The sequence below is a fragment of the Schistocerca serialis genome, chromosome 6 (genome assembly GCF_023864345.2).
Source record: "Schistocerca serialis cubense isolate TAMUIC-IGC-003099 chromosome 6, iqSchSeri2.2, whole genome shotgun sequence".
Taxonomy (NCBI): Eukaryota; Metazoa; Arthropoda; class Insecta; order Orthoptera; family Acrididae; genus Schistocerca; species Schistocerca serialis.
In genome coordinates this window covers 95,302,339-95,325,820 of record NC_064643.1, presented here as the reverse complement: position 1 = coordinate 95,325,820, position 23,482 = coordinate 95,302,339, and the positions used below count along the sequence as shown (strand labels likewise).

The 23,482-nt window shown below is 44.4% G+C and overlaps 1 protein-coding gene across 1 annotated transcript in view; it reads left to right on the top strand.

Moving 5' to 3' along the window:
• LOC126484657 (uncharacterized) overlaps positions 1–23,482 on the top strand; it is a 327,587-nt gene that overhangs the window by 189,320 nt on the left and 114,785 nt on the right. Inside the window, exon 3 of the mRNA XM_050108248.1 lies at positions 5,584–5,617. Within this exon, the coding sequence (XP_049964205.1) occupies positions 5,584–5,617 (34 nt within the window). The remainder of the gene's footprint in view (positions 1–5,583; positions 5,618–23,482) is intronic.

The following is a 23,482-nucleotide window of genomic DNA, read 5'->3' as shown; positions in this document are numbered from 1 at the left end:
CAAGTCCACCTCCTATACCTGACGAAGCTGAATCCTGCTACCTGGTCCTGTGATTGGACAAAAAGTTCATTTGTTCACTTACTCACGCATATGCAACACATACTGCCCGCATACTGGCAAAACGTACACACAAATTAAATCTGTACATACGAAATTCCTTACAAGGGGCATTCCATAAATACTACACACAATTTTTTTTACTTACACCTTTATTTTTTTATCTCTCTTTTTGTAGTCCTTCAGTATAGTATCCCAGCTTCCCTATGAGACGCCATATCTGTTCACCTATGGAATGGCTCGGGTAACTGCGGCAGAAAGTTCTTCCAGAGAAAGATGACGAGGAGCAGTTTTTGGCCTACAACATTGCCGATATGCGGGCGTGCATTGTCGTAGAGAGCAAGTGTCCCAGCCTCAAGCAACTGCGATGGGGTTTTGTGAATTTCTCTGCGCGGGCTTTGCATGAAGTTACGATAAGACACTGCTGTGACACTTGTTCCACATGGGACTCTATCTGTCATGATGATTCCTTGGTGATCATAACCAAAAATCATCATTTGATTGAGCACGTCGAAATTTTTTTGGAAGTGGAGAATCTGAAGCTCTCCACTCACTGGACTGTGATTTCAACTACAGTTCAAAAATCTCTAATCCATGTTTCATCACCAGCGACAATTCAACACAGGAATCCATAACCTTCACGATCGATCGTTGTTTGAGCAAGGTTGCAATGTCCAAGCGTTTCTGCTTCTCTTCGCCAGACAAAGCGAAACCAATCCCGCAGAAATTTTTCTCTTCTTCAGATAATTGGTCATAATACGGTATACTGATGTTGGGGAATTCCCGTCACTTCAGAGTGTTCCTTACAAGTCACACGGCGGTCATCAAGAGCATCTGCTACAAGTTTTACACTTCGTTCATGTGTCGACGTTTTTGCCCTTCCGGCTCTTGGATTATCGTCTATGCTCACATGATCACCACATAAAATCGATTAACCCAGCGTGAAACTACACTACAATCCACTGTGAGTTCGCTGCAAACCCCACTTAACACACTGTGGATTTCTGTCGAGCTTTTGCCACGTGAAGTTTCAATATTGGTGTACGACCTGTGGTCTTAATAGTCATAGTATCAGAGACCCCTGCAGGGTTCATTTTTACCTCTCACCAACTTTATTACAGTTTATAGCGAAAAAACAAAAACACGTGCTTGTTCCTCACGTTCCTAACAACATCTCACGTAATTTTCATTGTTGTTGCATCAAACAATCCACAGTAATACCAGCCTGTGCATTATTTAGGAAATGTCTCTCATATCTTACGTGTTTGTATAATTTACTATGTCGGTATTCTATTACACATAATGTAAAATGGTACTAAGTGTTGAAACTCTCTGCTGAACATTTTTCTAATTAAGTTCCACAGAATTTTAAGTAACTGGCTGCATAAAAATTTCATAATGTTTTCGAAACAAGAAAAATAGAATTCGATAAAGACTGAATGTGCCAGGAGAGTTACAGAACGACAGTTTCATCGAGGTCTTCGGAAGGCTTACGGAGAGTCTGCATTGCCTTGCAAGACAATGGCAACGTGGCTAAAAGCTTTTAGCTTTTGGCAGACATTCACTGGCCAGGTCCTCCTCTCTACAGTGACGACGTGTCTGCGCTTACCACGCTACTGGACTATGATCGATGCCAAACGATCGTGAGCTGGCTCGACAGACAGTATTAGCGTGTACGACTGCACTTTACATTCTGAAGGCACACTTGAGCATAAGAAAAACTACTTCATGCTGAGTTCGGCATTATCTGACTCAAATGCAGAAATGGCTACCATACGACGCTGCTCGTGTTCCCCTTGGAACACAATAAACGCGTAGGAGACACTATATTACTTACCTACTGAGAAACGACGACGTTCTCTAAGCCAGTAGATACTGCGATAGTGAATACCTCAGTAGGCGGTACAGTTGGAAACTAATGGTCATATTTAAGAAGAGCAATGACAAATGCTGACATACAGAGTATAGGTCTAACGAAGTTAACTACGAAGAAACCATGTGTAACAGGTGGAATACTATTAACTGGTCGATGAAAGAAGAAAGTACAAAAATGCTCAGAAAGACAGAAATACAGCAGTATGTGTCACTATAGAATGAAAAAGTACAAATTGCAGGAATGCTAAAGCGAATTGGTTGCAGGAAAAAATATAAAGAAATGGAACAAGATAAGGTAGTCGGAGAGCGTGATATAGAAAAGTTAAAACAGGTTTCTGTGAATTTAAAAGTAAAGGCATGAGCTTTAACAGTGAAAAAGGAATTAAACTGTTAAACGCAGAGGAGAGAACGGATAGGTGGAAAGAGCACACTGAATTCTTCTACAAGGGGGAGGAACTGTCAGATCATGTGGTAGGAGAAATGCAAGTCAATACGGAAAATATAGGAGAGCCATTATTAGAGATGGAGTTTAACTGAGATTTGGATCAAATAAGGCAAAAGGGTTAGATATCAAGCCTTGGAAATTTTTAAAATCGTTGGGGCAAGTGGCAACTAGTCATGGTGATTTGTAGAATATGTCAGAGTTACACCGTCAGCCTTTCGGAAATATCTCGTCTGCATAACCCGAAGATATGAAGGGCAAGCAAGTGAGAAAATTATCGTGCAGCCAACTTAATAGCTCGTGCATGCAAGTTGCTGTCAAGAAAAATACACTGAAGTGGAAGAGAAAATTGAGGGTCTATTAGATGACGATTAGAGCAACTTAAGGAAAGGTAAAGCACCAGAAAGGCAGTTTTGACATTTCACTTGATAATGGAAGGAAGACTAAAGAAGAATCGAGACTCGTTCATAGGATTTATCGACCTAAGGAAAACGTTAGACAGTGTACAATTGCGACAAATGTTACAGGAAAATGTATAAGCTAGAGGGAAATACGGAAAATGTAAAAGTTATATAAAAACCAAGAGGAAACAATAAGAATAGAAGACTAAGAATGAAATGTTCGAATTAAAAAGGTTGTAAGAAACGTATACAGTGTTTCGCCACTTACTTTAAATGTACACATGGAAGAACAACTACAAAAAAAAAAGAGAATGGGTAGTGGAATTAAAATTGAGGGTGAAAGGATAACAGTGATAAGATTCGCTGATGACGTTGCTATCCTAAATGAAGAATTACAGTACCTGTAGAACTGAACGTACAGTACATGGATGCAGAATCTAGATTGAGAGTAAACCGAAGAAAAACGAAAGAAGTGACTAGTAAGTAACAGATATGAGATTAACAATAAAGTTAACATTAAAATTGGTGACCAAGAAGTAGATGAGATGAAGCAATTCTGCTACATTGAAAGCAATATTATTTATGGCGGACGAAGCGACGAGGACATAAAAATGAAACCAGCACAGGCAAAGAGGGCAGAGAAGTATGACCGAGTGAAGTCTACTGGTATCAAACATCGGCTTGATTTGAAGAACAACATTCGGTCAATGTGCGTTCGGAGCACATCATTGTACAGTGTGGTGACAAAAGTCATGGGACACCTCCTAATCTGATGTCGGACCTCCTTTTGCCCAAAGGAGCGCAGGAACTCGACGTGGCATGGACTCGACAAGTCGTTGGCACTCGCCTGCAGAACAACTAATTCATGCTGCATCTATAAGCGCCCGTAACTGCGAAAGTGTTGCCGGTGCAGGATGTTGTCCACTAACTGGCATCTCTATTATGTCCCATAAATGTCAGCGATCTGGGTGGCCAAATAATTCCCCCGAATTGTCCAGAATTTTCCTCAAACCAATCGCAAACATTGTGGCCCACTGACATGACATCGTTGATTGGCTGCAAATGGTCTACATGTAGTGGAACATAAACATCTAGTCAATGACAGGTTGAGTTAGACCAGAGGACCCAGTTCATTCCATGTAACCACAGCCCACACCATTATGGAGCCACAACCAGCTTGCACAGCCGTTTGACGACAATTAGCTCCATGGCTTCTAGGGCTTTGCGCCACATTCGAACCCTATCATCAACTCTTACCAACTAAAATCGATACTCATCTGACCAGGCCACGGTTTTCCAGTCGTCTAGAGAGTACAACCGCTGTGGTCACGAGCCTAGGAGAGGCACTGCAAGCGATGTCGTGCTGTTAGCAAAGGCACTCGCGTCGGTCGTCCGCTGCCAAATTTCGGCGCACTGTCGTAATGAATACATTCATCGTACGTCCCACATTGATTTCTGTGGTTATTTCACGTGGTACTGCTTCTCAGTTAGTACTGACAGTTCTACGCAAAACGGCGCTGCTCTCAGTGTTTAAGTGAAGGCCGTCAGCCACTACGTTACCCGTGATGAGAGGTAATGCCTAATATTTGGTAATCTCGGCACACTCTTGACACTGTGGATCTCGAAATATTGAATTCCCTAACGATTCCCGAAATGGAGTGACCCATGCGTCTAGCTCCAACTACCATTCCGCGTTCAAAGTTTGTTAATACCAGTCGTGCGGCCTGGATCACACTGGAAAACTTTTCACATGCCTGACCTGAGTGCAAATGACAGCTCCGCAAACGCACCTTTTATACGTTGTCTACGCGATACTACCCTCATCTGTATATGTGCATATCGCTAACGCAAGACTTTTGTTACCTTATTGAATGGTAGTGAATCATGAACTGTGGGAAAACCGGAGCAGATGAGTATCGGAGCGCTTTAAATGTGGTGCTGTACGAGGATGTTGGTAACAAGGTGGATAGATAAGATGAGAAATGGGGTTCTCTGTAGAATCGGCGACGAAAGGGATATATGGAGAACACCAACAGTAAGAAGGGGCAGGGTGATAGAAAGTGGGTTAAAGCATCAGGGAATATCTTCCATGGTATTAGAGGGAGCTGCAGAGGGCAAAAACTGTAAGGGAAGGCAGAGATTAGAGTATATCCAACAAATAATTGAGGGTGTTGGGAGCAAGTGCCACTGTTAGATGAAAAAAAAAAGGACCGCAGCAATGTGAAAGTTGTCATGATTCTCTTGTACGACTCTGATGATGTTGTTCTACAGCATGCTGTTACCGTTCATACTTTCCATATACTATACAACTTTTGTTTTGTACACAACCTGCGACCAGCATCGAGAAAGAAGCGGTGACAGTTTATGCTGAACCCATCCATCATTTTGCATGACAATGCTCGCCAGCAAGCAGCGCGTGCTGTGAACGACGTGATCGATCGGTGGGGCTCTGAGGTGAGGTGCTGTACCCGCCACTGTATTCTCCTGACTTAGGTCCTATGCTTGATTGCTAAGATGTGGGGAACACTTCGCGGCATTCACTTCAGAGGTTTTTTTAGAGATCAGTCGAGCAGTAGACTGCTCCACTTGAACTATCAACAAGTGACAGTACTAATGGACTTTAACATTGCTGGCAGCGGGTTATACACAATGCTGGTAAGCATTTCAAAGAAGAGTAAAACATTGAAACCTGTTTCTGTTTTGTACAATTGTACATTAATAGTAGCCATTGTTAAACTATGTAATCTTACATTGCGATTCCAGCTGTCTTAAACAAATTATTGACGGTTCTTTCTCTTTTTGTTGCAGTGACGACCATACGCGGCTCTTCGAGCTCTCTCAGGTAAGAGAGTGCCATTCACTGCAGCTCGTAACACCAGACCTACACAAATCACTCTTAAGAAAAGAAAACATGGTCATTAGTAGACTATAATGTAAATGACCTTCATTTAAATCGTGCGATTAGCCGATTTCGACGACTTGTGATTTTCAAACACATGTTTAACACATCAAAAAAAGTTTTGTACCAACTCTGTTCAGAGAGTTCCGGAACCTATACACAAAATTGGAATAGACATAAACATGAACATCATTTCCGCCCTATTTATTGCTCAAGAAAACTACACACTGCATGTTCTACCACCACACCGCGAGACCTTCAGAGGTGGTGGTCCAGATTGTTGTACACACCGTTACCTCTAGTAATCCACAAGTTCATCAAGGCACTGTTGGTCCAGATTGTCCCATTCCTCAACGGCGATTCGGCATAGATAGCTCAGAGTGGTTGGTGGGTCACGTCGTCCATAAACAGCCCTTTTCAATCTATCCCAGGCATGTTCGATAACGTTCATGTCTGGAGAACATACTGGCCACTCTAGTCGAGCGATGTTGTTATCGCTGGCCGGTGTGCCGAGCGGTTCTAGGCGCTTCAGTCCGGAACCACGAGACTGCTACCTTCGCAGGTTCGAATCCTGCCTCGGGCATGGATGTGTGTGATGTCCTTAGGTTAGTTAGGTTTATGTACTTCTAAGTTCTAGGGGACTGATGACCTCAGATGTTAAGTCCCATAGTTCTCAGAGCCATTTGAACCATTTGATGTCGTTATCCTGAAGGAAGTCATTTACAAGATGTGCACAATGGGGCGCGAATTGTCGTCCATGAAGACGAATGCCTCGCCAATATGTTGCCGATTGGTTGCACTATCGGTCGGAGGACGGCATTCACGTATCGTAGGGTCGTTACGGCGCCTTCCATGACCACCAGCGGCGTACGTCGACCCCACATAATGCCACGCTAAAACTGCAGGGAACCTCCACCTTGCTGTACTCGCTGGACAATGTGTGTAAGACTTTCAGGCTCACCTGATTGCCTCCAGACACGTGTCTGACGATTGTCTGGTTGAAGGCATATGCGACACACATTGGTGAAGAGAACGTGATGCCAATAATGAGCGGTCCATTCGGCATGTTGTTGGGCCCGTCTGTACCGCACTGCATGGTGCCGTGGTTACAAAGATGGACCTCGCCATGAACGTCGGGAGTGAAGTTGCGCATCATGCAGCCTATTGCGGACAGTTTGAATCGTAACACGACGTCCTGTGGCTGCACGGAAAGCATTATTCAACGTGGTGGCGTTGCTGTCAGGGTTCCTCCGAGCCATAATCCGTAGGCAGCGGTCATCTACTGCAGTAGTATCCCTTGGACGGCCTGAGCGAGACATGTTATAAACAGTTCCTGTCTCTCTGTATCTCCTCCATGTCCGAACATCGGTTTGGTTCACTCAGAGACGCCTGGACACTTCCCTTGTTGAGAGCCCTTCCTAGCACAAAGTGTTCACTCAGAGACGCCTGGACACTTCCCTTGTTGAGAGCCCTTCGTAGCACAAAGTGTTCACTCAGAGACGCCTGGACACTTCCCTTGTTGAGAGCCCTTCCTAGCACAAAGTGTTCACTCAGAGACGCCTGGACACTTCCCTTGTTGAGAGCCCTTCCTAGCACAAAGTGTTCACTCAGAGACGCCTGGACACTTCCCTTGTTGAGAGCCCTTCCTAGCACAAAGTGTTCACTCAGAGACGCCTGGACACTTCCCTTGTTGAGAGCCCTTCCTAGCACAAAGTGTTCACTCAGAGACGCCTGGACACTTCCCTTGTTGAGAGCCCTTCCTAGCACAAAGTAACAATGCGGACGCGATCTAACCGCGGTACTGACCGTCTAGGCATGGCTGAACTGCAGACAAAATGAGCCGTGTACCTCCTTCCTGGTGGAATGAATGGAAATGATCGGCTGTCGGACCCCCTCCGTCTAATAGACGCTGCTCATGCCTGGTTGTTTACATCTTTGGGTGGGTTTAGTGACATCTCTGAAGAGTCAAAGGGCCTGTGTCTGTGAAAAATGATTTGACCATTACGACTTGTAATACGTAATATTACACATGTGTTTGAAAATGAAAAGTGGAAGTTAGCTAAGCACTTCACCCACGGCTGTTACGCCAGTCTACATGTACACTTCCGGGTTAGACATCTTTATTGGTTAAAAACAGTCTTGGTTGCAATTTTATTTATTTTGTTTTTCAACGACGAGTTTCGCCTTATTTAGGCATCTTTAGATTATCTTTTCAAGATGGACGCGAGAGATACCAAGATCTGCATAACGCGTTCGCGTTCACAGGAGCGAGTAACAGAATTTCTTAGACATCTTTGTCTGTTCCGAAACCAAGCACTTTAAAGCTGATCAAATTATCTTCTTCCTGGTCGTCGTATCCTCCGTCTTACAGTTTTATCTGTGGTCATAGGTTTTCCTTGATATTCAGCTTTTATCCATACATAGTAGATGGTCATGCCATTCGTTTCTATACTCTTGGAAATATTGTACTCTTCTTATAACATCGAGCTCCGCCCTTACGTCACTGTTCCTCTTACGATTTTGTAATTTATATTCTGCCAAAGTTCGTAATAGTGTTATTTCTGCCGCTTCAATTCTCTATAATTGTTTGGTCGTAAAAATCTATGCTTCGGTTCCACAGAGCAGTAAAGGTACAGTCATAGTGTTATAGAAGCATTGTCTCTTTCCTGGTTTTGTTCAGGAGCGTTCTCTTAATCTTACCTAACCTTTGTAAGCACCTTTATGGTTGCTTTTCAGGATCATTGTCGTACGGTTAAGAGATATCGCAGAGCAGGTAACTGAGTACATGGACTTGTGCTAGTACGATATTTTCAATTATGATTTAACTCTAATCTGTTCTTTTCTAACCAGATCGCCATATATTTACTTCCCTTTATGGATATGATTAAATTATATTGTTTTATCGTTATATGTAAGAACAATAAAGCTCGTTGAAAGTTGTCTTCAGTATCTGCCACTTCACATAACAAAACAAAACAAAATGCAGGGAGTTACATACCGTACATCTCGATGGGTATGAACCTCCCATTTTCTTTTGACACTTACTGACAGTGTCATTTCTGTGTATTTTAAATACTGTGTGCCAAGCAGGACACCCTCGTCTTACTACTCCTGTAATTCTTCTCGTTCCGGTACTAATGGTTGAGCGATGCCGTATCTCCTACAGACTCTGAACTGACGTTATTGAATGCCGAGGAATGCTATAGTCTACTAATATTTCATGTCTTAGTTCTCACCACCCTTTCGAACACCTTTTAAAAGTCCACGTTGGGGATTAAATTCGCAGTGTTTTTAGAGTATCTGGCTTATAGAGAAAACACGATCAATACGTGATCTTCCAGGTCCCAAACTATTTTGGTCTTGCTCTCCATGAACCGCGGACCTTGCCTTTGGTGTGGTGGCTTGCATGTCTCAGCGATGCAGATAGCCGTACCGTAGTTGCAGCCACAACAAAGAGGTATCTGTTTAGAGACCAGACAAACGTGCGGTTCCTGAAAAGGGACAGTAGCCTTTTCAGTAGATACAGCGGCAACAGAGTGAATGATTGACTGATCTGGCCTTGTGACATCAACCGAATCGGACTTGCTCTGCTGGTACTACGAATGGGTGAAAGCAAGAGGATTTTTTACCGAGGGCATGCAACTTGACTGTATGGTTAAATGATGGCATCCTCTTGGGTAAAATATTTCGGAGGTAGAATAGTGCTCCATTCGGATCTCCGGGCTGGGTCTACTCAGGAGGATGTCGTCATCAGGAGAAATAAAACTGGCGCTCTACGGATCACAGTGTTGAATGTCAGATCCATTACTCGGGCAGGTAGGTTAATGGCTCTGAGCACTATGGGACTTAACATCTATGGTCATCAGTCCCCTAGAACTTAGAACTACGTAAACCTAACTAACCTAAGGACAGCACACAGCACCCAGTCATCACGAGGCAGAGAAAATCCCTGACCCCGCCGGGAATCGAACCCGGGAACCCGGGCGCGGGAAGCGAGAACGCTACCACACGACCACGAGCTGCGGACGCAGGTAGGTTAGAGAATTTGAAAACGAAAATCCATGGGTTGAAGTTAGATATAATGGAAATCAGTGAAGTACAGTGGCAGGAGACGCAGTACACCTGGTCAGGCGAATACACGATTATAAATACAAAATCAAATGGGTGTTACACAGGAGTAGATTTAATAATGAGTAAGAAAATATGAATGCGAGTAAGCTACTATGATGTGCATAGTGAACCCGTTATCGTGTTCAAGATAGACTCGAAGCCCACACCCACCATATTATGAGATAAAAAAAATACTCAGAAAGTTAAGTGAGGCGAAACTTTAATTTTGATGGGGGAAAGGAATTAGATAGTTGGAAAATGAAGAGAAGGAAAAATAGTAGGTGAATATGAAATGGGGGAATTGAATGAAAGAGGAAGCTGCCTGAAAGAATCTTGCAGAGAGCATAATTTAGTCATGGCTAACACTTGCCTTAAGAATTATCAAAGAAGGTTGTATACGTGGAAGAGACCAGGAGACACCGGAAGGTTTCAGACTGATTATATAAAGGTGAGACAGAGGTTTCAGAGCACGGTTTTAAATTCTAAGATATTTCCAGGGGCAGATCTGGAATCTGACGACAATATATTTTTACGAACTGTAGATTAAAACTGAAGAAGGTGCAAAAAAGTAGGAATTTAAGGAGATGGGACCAGGATAAACTGAAAGAACCATAGGTTTTTGAGAGTTTGAGGTAGCATTAGGGAGCGATTCACAAGAACAGGGGAAAGAAATATAGGAGAAGACGAATTGGTAGCTTCGAGAGGCGAAATAGTGAAGATGGCAGAGGATCAGATAAAAAGACAAGTCCTAGCAGAAATCCTTGGATAATTGAGCTTCATTGGTGAAAAGAGGAAATATAAAAATGCAGCATATGAAGGAGGGGAAAAGGAATACAAGTGTCGTAAAATGAGTTTGACAGGAAGTGCAAAATGGGTAAGCCGGAATGGCCAGAGGACAAATGTAGGGATTAGAAGCATATAGCACTAGTGGAAAGGAAAACTGAAGAGACATTTTAAGGAAATAGAAGCAGCTGTGTGAATATAAAGATCCGACAGAAAACCAGTCCTAAGCAAAGAATGGGAAGCTGAATGATGGAAGGAGTATACAGGAGGTCTATACAAGGGAGGTGTATTTGAGGAAGAAGATGAGATGGGAGATATGATACTGCGAGAAGAATTTCACAGAACACTGAAAGACCTATGTCGAAACAAAGCCCAGGGAGTAGACGGTATTGTCAGAACTACTGATACCTTTGGGAGAGCTAGCCAAGACAAAATTCTTCCATCTGCTGTGGAAGAAATGAGAGAGCTGAAATAGCGTAAGACTTCAGGACGATTGTATTTTCCAATTCCATAGAAAACAGGTGCTGAGAGGTGTGAATATTACCGAACTATTATGATTGCGAAATACTAACACGAATTCTTTATCGACGAATGGAAAAAACGTGTAGAAGCTGATGTCGGGGAAGATCAGTTTGGATTCCGGTCAAATGTAGGAACACACGACGCAGTACTGACCCTACGACTTATCTTAGAAGATAGGTTAAGGAAATGCAAACCTACGTTTGTAGCATATGTAGACTTAAACAAACGTTTTGACAATCTTGACTGGAGTACTCTCTTTGAAATTCTGAAGGTAGCAGGGGTAAAACACAGGGAGCGAAAGGCTACTTACAACTTGTACAGAAACCAGACACGTTATAAGAATCGAGGGGCATAAAAGGGAAGCAATGGTTGAGAAGGGTGTGAGAGAGGGTTGTATCCTACCCTTGATGTTATTCAAACTATACGTTGAGCAAGCACTGAAGGATACCAAAGAAAATTTTGGAGTAGGGAGAAGAAACAAAAACTTTGAGGTCTACCGATAACACTGTAATTCTGTCAGAGACTGCAGAGGACTTGGAAGAGCATTTGAACGGAAAGAGCGGCGTATTGGAAGGAGGATATAACATGAACATAAACAAAATCAAAACGAGGAAAATGGAATGTAGTCGAATTAAATCAGGTGAAGCTGAGGGTATTAGAATGGGAAGCGAGGCACTTAAAGTAGTAGGTGAGTTTTACTATTAGAGCGGCAAAATAACTGATGATGACCGATGTGGGGAGGATATAAAATGTAGATTGACAACGTCAACTAAGGTGTTTCTGAAGAAGAGAAATTTGTTAACATCGAGTATCTTTTCTGAAAGTATTTGTATGGAGTGTAGCCATGTATGGACGTGCAACATGGACGATAAATAGCTTGGAAAAAAAGAGAATAGAAAGTCTGGAAATGAGGTGCTACAGAAGAATGCTGAAAATTAGGTGGGTACATCATGTAACTTATGAGGAGGTAATGAATCGCATTAGAGAGAAAATAAATTTGTGGCGCAACCTGACTAGAAGAAGGAATCGGATGTTAGAAGATCAAGGGTTCACCAGTGTAGTACTGGGGGGAAGTGCGGGAGGTTAAAATCGTAGAGGGAGACCAAGAGGTGAATACAGGAAGTAGATTTAGAAGGATGTAGGTTGCATTGCTTATATGGAGATGGCCGGCCGGAGTGGCCGAGCGGTTCTAGGCGCTATAGTCTGGAACCGCGCGACCGCTACGGTCGCAGATTCGAATCCTGGCTCGGGCATAGAAGTGTGTGATGTCCTTAGGTTAGTTAGGTTTAAGTAGTTCTAAGTTGTAGGGGACTGATGACCTCAGAAGTTAAGTCCCATAGTGCTCAGAGCCATTTGAACCATTTTTATACGGAGATGCAGAGGCTTCGTCGGACAGAGTAACATGGAGAGCTGATCAAACCAATCTTCGGACTGAAGGCCATAACAACAACAATGACAACAACATGTCTCAGTTAAATCACTTCATCTCTTCGAAGTATCTTAGTACATATCTTAAACGCACAGGGGGCACAGAGTATGAACTAACTCTGCCTTCAGATTTCACAGTGAGTACTTGGTGAAATAATGGTACGTGACAAAAATACTTATTTGCCCCTTGTGTCTCTAATCATCTATTTTTGCCGCGGTTTCGGATTAATAGCGCAGTGTCTAGCAATTCTTGAAAAGATATTGTTGTGCGTAATTAGACCTGCCATCACTTTAGTTGCCGAGTCCCGACAAGGACTTAGAAAATCCCGGACATTTGGGTCAGTTCGCATTATTTTCACGGACATACACAGAGTCTGTCGACGACAAGTTGGTCGACGGCGAGGCAGGACTCTGAGCAGCAAGCGATCGTAGGTTGTCTGCGGCTTCTCGTTTCTCTCAGTAAAGAAGTGTGGAAAATGTGTGTGAAGTAGAGCGTCGAAGACTGCCCGCCGATGGCTTTCTAACATAAATCTAATGAAACTACCTACGTGACAGTCCTCATTTAGTGCATTTTAATTGCGATTTGTTAAAATGTATTTATTCCCAATCAATCTAATTTCTGCAGACACAAAAAAGTCAGGGTTTCCCCCTGACAGTTGTATAGAAACCCCTGAGGACGCCCTCAAACTAGGACAAATCAGGGGAAACTCGGGCGCATGGCAGCTCTTTGCGTAATGGAATAAACCTAAATAGGACAGACTTTACAATAACAAATCATGGAAATATAAATACAGTCATTAACTTTCTAGACGTCACTACTGTCATCAATACAGGAGAATAATTTGAGACCAACAAATTTTCAGGAGGGCTGTAAATTTGGGAACCTTGTTACGGATACTTTGCCAATTTACTGATAAAATTTTGGCAGTCGCAGTATCTTTATTCTTTACGTGGTCTGATTTCACATTCAGTGTGTCGACTGGCGAATGTTCATCAGAGTACCTCAGACTACGGCCTACCAAAAATAGAAAAAAATGTACGTTCCACGAGGTCTCTGCTACTCGAGTTTAGACCATCCCTGACCTATCACGGGGTCTACTTGCACCCTACTTGCAAGGTTTCACCCCTTCCGCCAGTCGCCCATATGAACTGAGGATGGCCTCAGACCCAAGCGATGGGCATCACTGATGCCGACGTGAGAGACACCTTGCAGACGACTGCACCCAGCACGCTCGATAGCCGCATGCAAGGCCTCCTCCATCTTTCGGATGAGCCCCTCCCGCCAGCTGACATATCGGGTACACATTGGCTTTCTTTCCGGCCCTGGACACTATTACGCTAAGGGGCTGTATAAAGTGCCTAGCGTAAGCGGTGCTGGGAACCTGCTGGAGGAGCGATCACCTGCCCACTCACAGAGTGAATGCGCCTCGCGCGATGTGAATGTATCACCCGCCACTCAGCTTGCGGGTGCCTCGGCTACAGAGCCCGAGGGCGACACAAAGCGACGCCGGAGGTGTCCCACGTTATTCCCAACTCTACTCTCCGAGGCTGGTTGTAGTCGAAAGTGCATTCAGCTGTTCACGAACTACGGCCAGCTCCTCCTGTATCCGCACATCCTGTCTATCCCAGCAGGGCTAACTAAAGAAGTAAACCAAAAGCACACAGAGATACCTGTAATCGACAGCTCGCAGTGCTGTTGCCAGTTTTCAACAATGAAGTGCTGCCATCTGCAGGCGCAAACAGGAGCCGTCTACAGAGCTGTGACAACACTGAGGCGTTCTCATAGAGTCGGTTACAAAATCGTGACCTCAGCAGTTTCATCCCTTAGGAACTCACACACATTTGAACATTTTGAACAAAATCGTGTTGTGTTACCGGTTGAAGCAGGCCCACAAAGCTGATCCGTGCAACCCACTGCAACTGTCAGAGTTCACCTTAGGCCGACACAACTATAAATGTGCAACTTTCTGTATTCTTCATGCGTCGCCAGTGGAGGCGACATAGCTTAGCTGTGTAGCTGGCAGTTCAAAAGAAATGAGTGCCTGAATTTACACTTTACAATTTGGGGAGCAAAGCGACCAAACTACATTACCATTTCTTGCATTTGCTGCTGTAAATCCGCATGCCAGTGTCCAGAGAGAGGATGTTAGCAGCCACAGAATCGTTATGTTATTTTTCACAGCCATAATTACCATCCGTTCCATATTCCTCTACATCAAGACCTACGTGTAAGTGATTTTCGACGCCGTTCATCCTCTGCGGAGATGTAAAAGATGTAGCCTACAAGGAAGTTCCAACGGCTGTAGAGCACAGGAGAGAGCAGATTACTGCTATTGCCTGTATCGGTTACTCCAGGAGTGAGTACATCTGTGATGAAGCTTGTATGAAAGTGTCGTAGTTCTACCTCTGAACATGTTCTATAAAAGCTTTACTAACAGAGATGTGAGACTCTATAATATTGTATTCATTATTTTTTGTTCACAATTTTTGGTTCAACGAATTTCATGTATTATTTTAATGTACGATTTTTTGTTTGATCAATGATCGAATGTCTGACCAAGGTCAGTGTTTACTAATACCTCACAATTAGGTTTGGGGTAGCTTAAGGGAAAAACATGGAAGGTGGTCCCACACATTTATCATTTGTTGTTTCCACTTTATTATTTAATGACAATATAATATATTAATTTTAAAAACTTGTTAAAGGAATCAGACAATTGAGCAAAAGTTGAACAGTCTAAAATAATTTAAATTTTTTTTAACAATTACACTATACAGAGCAGGACATCAAAATCAGAAGGACAGACTTCCCAAAAACAAGAAAACTTACAGCAACTGAGCGTGGCTGCAAGTAGATTCAGCAAACAGTTTTATCAACCGAATGAATTATAATAACAGCTGTTGAATGTACTAACAAATTGCAAGCGTGGGTGACCGTTAAACAGTTGGACAACATTCATCCGAATATCGGGGTGCTCAGAAGAGACGCCAGTGATTGTAAGTGTTGGAAGGCCGCTTAGCAATGCATAACCCTTAATAAAAAATCTCCTAAACAATAAAATACACAGTCCCTCAAACACACCAACTGGAAGTCTATAAAATTTAAACATAACTGGCCACCCATATACTGCACCAAAACAATAACAACAACGCTTAATAAATATACAATCGCCCAAATTTCAAGATAAATTGAAGTAATTCCACTGGTTCAGACCAACAGAAACTTTGACACAGCCTTTACTAACTATACAATTGCCCAAAATTCTAAGTAAGCTGAGAGCTACAGCAGACGGCTATCATAGCGAACAAGGAACGAGCAGCCAAATATGATAGGAAGTGTAGTAGCTAATGGCTGTGGAGCAAGGTAAGGTTCGGCAGCTTATATTGATAAGTGACAGGTCTTAAACCTAACACGGTGGGGCGTAGCAGCAAGGGGTGCCAGCTGTAAAAGAGCAGTTACAGATGTATAATGAGGAAAAATCTCAGGCTTGGCAAACACGCCTTAACATACAGCGCTCTGTAAATTCACCAAACAGGTCCAACTACAGTTTCCCGCATAAACGGCGACGCTCCGCCGTGGCAGACACGAAACGATCAACTTAACTCGAGCACCGACGACGCTACTGGTGGGGGCGGCAGACCGCCGGTCAACCCAGACTCCGTGCGACGACCGGAGTGCCTCCGCGGCCACAAACACGCCTCTGCTCCGGGCCCAGGGGACAGGAATTGGTCGTTTGCCGCCGAAGGTACCCTGCCAACACACATGGAAAGGGACCAGTAATCTGCACAAATAAAGCTTTCATACAGGAATGACCAGGGAGTAATATATAAGTTTTTATAGGCATTCAAAAATGTTCGATATGTGCCCCTTTAGTGATTCGGCAGACATAAAGCCGATAATCAAGTTCCTCCCACACTCGGCGCAGCATGTCCCCATGAATGAGTTCGAAAGCATCGTTGATGCGAGCTCGCAGTTCTGGCACGTTTCTTGGTAGAGGAGGTTTAAACACTGAATCTTTCACATAACCCCACAGAAAGAAATAGCATGGGGTTAAGTCGGGAGAGCGTGGAGGCCATGACATGAATTGCTGATCATGATCTCCACCACGACCGATCCATCGGTTTTCCAATCTCCTGTTTAAGAAATGCCGAACATCATGATGGGAGTGCGGTGGAGCACCATCCTGTTGAAAGATGAAGTCGGCGCTGTCGGTCTCCAGTTGTGGCATGAGCCAATTTTCCAGCATGTCCAGATACACGTGTCCTGTAACGTTTTTTTCGCAGAAGAAAAAGGGGCCGTAAACTTTAAACCGTGAGATTGCACAAAACACGTTACCTTTTGGTGAATTGCGAATTTGCTGCACGAATGCGTGAGGATTCTCTACCACCCAGATTCGCACATTGTGTCTGTTCACTTCACCATTAAGAAAAAATGTTGCTTCATCACTGAAAATAAGTTTCGCACTGAACGCATCCTCTTCCATGAGATGTTGCAACCGCGCCGAAAATTCAAAGCGTTTGACTTTGTCATCGGGTGTCAGGGCTTGTAGAAATTGTAAACGGTAAGGCTTCTGCTTTAGCCTTTTCCGTAAGATTTTCCAAACCGTCGGCTGTGGTACGTTTAGCTCCCTGCTTGCTTTATTCGTCGACTTCCGCGGGCTACGCGTGAAACTTGCCCGCACGCGTTCAACCGTTTCTTCGCTCACTGCAGGCCGACCCGTTGATTTCCCCTTATAGAGGCATCCAGAAGCTTTAAACTGCGCATACCATCGCCGAATGGAGTTAGCAGTTGGTGGATCTTTGTTGAACTTCGTCCTGAAGCGTCGTTGCACTGTTATGACTGACTGATGTGAGTGCATTTCAAGCACGACATACGCTTTCTCGGCTCCTGTCGCCGTTTTGTCTCACTGCGCTCTCGAGCGCTCTGGCGGCAGAAACCTGAAGTGCGGCTTCAGCCGAACAAAACTTTATGAGTTTTTCTACGTATCTGTAGTGTGTCGTGACCATATGTCAATGAATGGAGCTACAGTGAATTTATGAAATCGCTTCAATCATTTGTAATAGCCCTATATATATATATATATATATATATATATATATATATATATATGGTGTTCCATTGATAGTGACCGTGCCAAATATGTCACGAAATAGCGTCAAACGAAAAAACTACAAAGAACGAAACTTGTCTAGCTTGAAGGGAGAACCAGATGGCGCTATGGTTGGCCCGTTAGATGGCGCTGCCATAGGTCAAACGTATATCAACTACGTTTTTTTAAATAGGAAGCCCCATTTTTTTATTACATATTCGTGTAGTACGTAAAGAAATGAGTGTTTTAGTTCGTCCACTTTTTTCGCTTTACGATAGATGGCTCTGTAATAGTCACAAACATAAGGCTCACAATTTTAGACGAACATTTGGTAACAGGTAGGTTTTTTAAATTAAAAAACAGAACGTAGGTACGTTTGAACATTTTATTACGGTTCTTCCAATGCGGTACGTGTACCTTTGTGAACTTATCATTTCTGAGAACGCATGCTGTTACAGCGTGATTACCTATAAATACGACGTTAATGCAATAAATGGTCAAAATGATGTCCGTCAACCTCAATGCACTTGGCAATACGTGTAACGACATTCCTCTCAACAGCGAGTAGTTCGCCTTCCGTAATGTTCGCACATGCATTGACCATGCGCTGTTGCATGTTGTCAGGCTTTGTCGGTGGATTGCCATCGATAAAATGGGGGCCTATTATCCTTCCTCCCATAATGCCGCACCATACATTAACCCGCAAGGTCGCTGATGTTCCACTTGTTGCAGCCATCGTGGATTTTCCGTTGTCCAATAATGCATATTATGCCGGTTTACGTTACCACTGTTAGTGAATGACGCTTCGTCGCTAAACAGAACGCGTGCGAAAAATCTGTCATCGTCCCGTAATTTCTCTTGTGCCCAGTGGCAGAACTGTACACGACGTTCAAAGTCGTCGCCATGGAATTCCTGGTGCATGGAAATATGGTACGGGTGCAATCGATGTTGATGTAGCATTCTCAACACCAACGCCCTTTGAGATTCCCGCTTCTCGCGCAATTTGTCTGCTACTGACGTGCGGATTAGCCGCGACAGTAGCTAAAACACAGACTTAGGCATCATAATTTGTTGCAGGTCGTGGTTGACGTTTCACATGTGGCTGAACAATTCCTGTTTCCTTAAATAGCGGGACGATCCGGCGAACGGTACGGACACTTGGATGATGTCGTTCAGGATACCGAGCAGCATACATAGCACATGCCCGTTGGGCATTTTGATCACAATAGCCATACAACAACACGTTATCGACCTTTTCCGCAATTGGTGAACGGTCCATTTTAACGTGGGTAATGTATCACGAAGCAAATACCGCAAATACACGTTTGTGAGTTTTACTGCACCATCTACCACAAAGCGAAAAAAGTGGTCCAACTAAAACATTCATATTTCTTTATGAACTACACGAATGTGTAATAAATGTGTAAAAAAATGATATCCCTTTGACCTATGGCAACGCCATCTAGCGGGCCAACCATAGCGCCATGTGGTTTCCCCCTTTAAGCTAGACGAGTTTCGTTCTATTTAGTTTTTTCGTTTGATCCTTATTTCGTCAGATATTTGGCCCGGTCACTATCAATGGACCACCCTGTATATATACAGAGTAATGGCAAGTGGGTACCCATAGGTTAAATTTCACACTCTTTAATATTACTAGTATTCACTACCGATTGGATCAGCGCCTGCTGGTTCGATAACAAAAACATACGCATATACCGCCCTGCCTCCCACACAGATCGAGCCATAATTTGTGTTCGCGAAAGCTATCACAGGGAATACTCTTGCACGAGTTATGGCCTAGAACACATATTAAAATTAGTAACACTGACTGATGGTCATGCTCTCAAACGCTGGTAGGCGCGTTAGTATAACAGACCACACCCTGTATAACACAGGCATGGCCTTACAATATCAGGTACTCAAAATAAGAGAACAACACACATCTCCACTCAGATGAGGACGACCCGCCACTTGCAGGATTCCAGCCAGGGCGTTATTGCGTCAAACCCACACAGGCGATCGTCGAGGTGTTATACACCTTAAGTTTGAAGAGTGAGCCGGGAACTTTCAGACCACGTTGCACGCTACGTCCGTCTCCCTTCGCGCCTCCGACCGCTCCAATTCTTAAGCGAGCCGACCAGGCTTGCCGCCGACAGATTTAACGGGACAGCTGGAGTCCCCGGAAGGTCACAACTTGCCAGCCACGTGTCCCTCGGCCAACTGGCCTCTCTAGGCCCTGCCAAACCAACAGCACACGCACCTCGACCAAAGACCTTAGCCCGCGACAGGCGATCGACATTGTCTACTTAAGCAGTTAGTGACTCCATCGGAAAGCCATACCCCCCTACATTAGCGCCGCCGCGGGTCATTTACAATTCTACACTCCTGGAAATTGAAATAAGAACACCGTGAATTCATTGTCCCAGGAAGGGGAAACTTTATTGACACATTCCTGGGGTCAGATACATCACATGATCACACTGACAGAACTACAGGCACATAGACACAGGCAACAGAGCATGCACAATGTCGGCACTAGTACAGTGTATATCCACCTTTCGCAGCAATGCAGGCTGCTATTCTCCCATGGAGACGATCGTAGAGATGCTGGATGTAGTCCTGTGGAACGGCTTGCCATGCCATTTCCACCTGGCGCCTCAGTTGGATCAGCGTTCGTGCTGGACGTGCAGACCGCGTGAGACGACGCTTCATCCAGTCCCAAACATGCTCAATGGGGGACAGATCGGGAGATCTTGCTGGCCAGGGTAGTTGACTTACACCTTCTAGAGCACGTTGGGTGGCACGGGATACATGCGGACGTGCATTGTCCTGTTGGAACAGCAAGTTCCCTTGCCGGTCTAGGAATGGTAGAAGGATGGGTTCGATGACGGTTTGGATGTACCGTGCACTATTCAGTGTCCCCTCGACGATCACCAGTGGTGTACGGCCAGTGTAGGAGATCGCTCCCCACATCATGATGCCGGGTGTTGGCCCTGTGTGCCTCGGTCGTATGCAGTCCTGATTGTGGCGCTCACCTGCACGGCGCCAAACACGCATACGACCATCATTGGCACCAAGGCAGAAGCGACTCTCATCGCTGAAGACGACACGTCTCCATTCGTCCCTCCATTCACGCCTGTCGCGACACCACTGGAGGCGGGCTGCACGATGTTGGGGCGTGAGCGGAAGACGGCCTAACGGTGTGCGGGACCGTAGCCCAGCTTCATGGAGACGGTTGCGAATGGTCCTCGCCGATACCCCAGGAGCAACAGTGTCCCTAATTTGCTGGGAAGTGGCGGTGCGGTCCCCTACGGCACTGCGTAGGATCCTACGGTCTTGGCGTGCATCCGTGCGTCGCTGCGGTCCGGTCCCAGGTCGACGGGCACGTGCACCTTCCGCCGACCACTGGCGACAACATCGATGTACTGTGGAGACCTCAGGCCCCACGTGTTGAGCAATTCGGCGGTACGTCCACCCGGCCTCCCGCATGCCCACTATACGCCCTCGCTCAAAGTCCGTCAGCTGCACATACGGTTCACGTCCACGCTGTCGCGGCATGCTACCAGTGTTAAAGACTGCGATGGAGCTCCGTATGCCACGGCAAACTGGCTGACACTGACGGCGGCGGTGCACAAATGCTGCGCAGCTAGCGCCATTCGACGGCCAACACCGCGGTTCCTGGTGTGTCCGCTGTGCCGTGCGTGTGATCATTGCTTGTACAGCCCTCTCGCAGTGTCCGGAGCAAGTATGGTGGGTCTGACACACCGGTGTCAATGTGTTCTTTTTTCCATTTCCAGGAGTGTAGATGCTATCTGTATTTATAGACGCTTTTTTAGCCACATTTCTCACTTACGGAATACTTAACTCCTGAAACAACTGTTTGATTACTTTTGGAACAGTAAGACAAAAACAACAAGTACAAATGCATGTGCATGAATTAAACATTACCAAATACCAAAATGATCACAGAGAAGAGATCTATTAATGTAATGGAGTTAAATTTTCCGTGAGATATTAAGTTTCAACTTTATCTTTGATAATGATAGAAACTGATGATATGGATAAAAATTGGCGCCATAGATGGGACTTGAACCTGGTTCTCCTGGTTACTAGGCAGATGTGCTATCCATTACAGCATTGTAGCAGTGTAAGATAAAGTTGAGGCGCACATGTTTCAAGGAAAATTTAGTTCCAGAAGATCACTAGATTATATACGTCTAAGGTACAGGCGTGATTTCCCCATTACATACAAAACTGGGGTTCTATTCCAATATCAGGGAGCCTTGGCAATACGTAACTCCTGAAACAACTGTTTGATTACTTTTGGAAAATGAGCTGAAGGAGTGAACTGAAGTTTGTGTTGCAGAGGGCACTCGACTAACGTACTCCATGCAGCGTTGCTAGCGATATTGGTACTGTGCTGTTATGGCTGGCACGTCTGCCTAGCACCCAGAAGACGTGGGTTCAGAACCTGGTTGTGCCACAAATTTTAATCCATTTCTTCAGTTTCAGTCATTATAGAAGATAGAGAAGCTGCTTCTGGAGAACAAGTACGTACTACGGACATTCAAACTGTCATGGTGGAAGTATTACATCGTACCGGCAGGAGAAAAAGCCTCCAGATCACTCCGAATGAAGAAGCTTTGGGGAAGAAAGAAATTTTTGACTGCTAAGATCTAAACTTATGCATTGTATACTCTGTTGTATAACGTTTGATTTTATTGCTCCAATGTTGGAGTAAACTAAATAAGTAAATTAATACTTATACAATTTTTACCGTTTTGCTGCAAATCCTAAGAATTTTGTCGCTAGCAAACATTTGTCAGCGAGCATCAGATGCTCTCGTGGATATCTAACGGTTTGTTGAACATTATGAGAGATAAAAGAAATTAAATGCCTTATCCTATTGCCAGCTGAATGTCTTTCTAGCGTTGTGAGAGTTATTTGGTACATAACACGTTTAAACCTTTGCAAAGTCTAACGCTCATGTATGATATTGCGTTTTAACCCGGCGGCGCAGGTTTCCTCGGAGAGTTACGTAAACTTCCGAGTGGCGGACCATCCAGCGGCCACACCAGCACAAAAACACCTGTTTTCAGTGAATTTCAACTTTGTGATTTTTGGTTAAACCCGCTAAAAAATGTTGTACTGCTGAATGTCTCATCAAGATAAGCTATTCTGCCGACAAAAAATAGCATATACCCATTTTATTAATGAAACTGTGAATATACGGGTATACTGTTTGATGAGCCCATAGTCAGTTTTTGTCTAGTGAAAACAGATTTGTTTTTAAAGTCATCAGACTGACTGGTTTTATGCGGCCCGCCACTAATTCCTCTCCTGTGCCGACCTCTTCATCTCATGCTCAGTCCATCACGGGTTGCTTTGCTTCCTGGGTACCAGAATTACTTCGTCTACTTCGTGATCCACCATCTTGTTCAGTTTTTCACTGCTCTCATTTCTGCTATTTCTCATTACATTCGTTTTTCTGCGATTTACTCTCAATCCATATTCTGTGCTCATTAGACTGTTCTTCCCATGCAACAGATCTTGTAATTTTTCTTCATTTTCACTCAGGTCAGCATTGTCATCAGCAAAACTTATCGCTGGTACCCTTTCTTCTTGAATTTGAGTCCGACACTTGAACCTCTCTTTCTTTGCGTCATTGATTCTTCGGTGCGTAGATTGATCAGTACGGATGGAAGATTACATCCCTGTCTTGCACCCTTTCTAATCCGAGCACTTCATTCTTGGTCTTCGACTGATATTTTTCCGCCGCGCGGAGTCGCCGCGCGGTTTGAGGCGTCATATCACGGATTGCGCGGCGACTCCCGCTGGAGGTTCGAGTCCTCCCTCGGGCATTTTTCTCAGAATT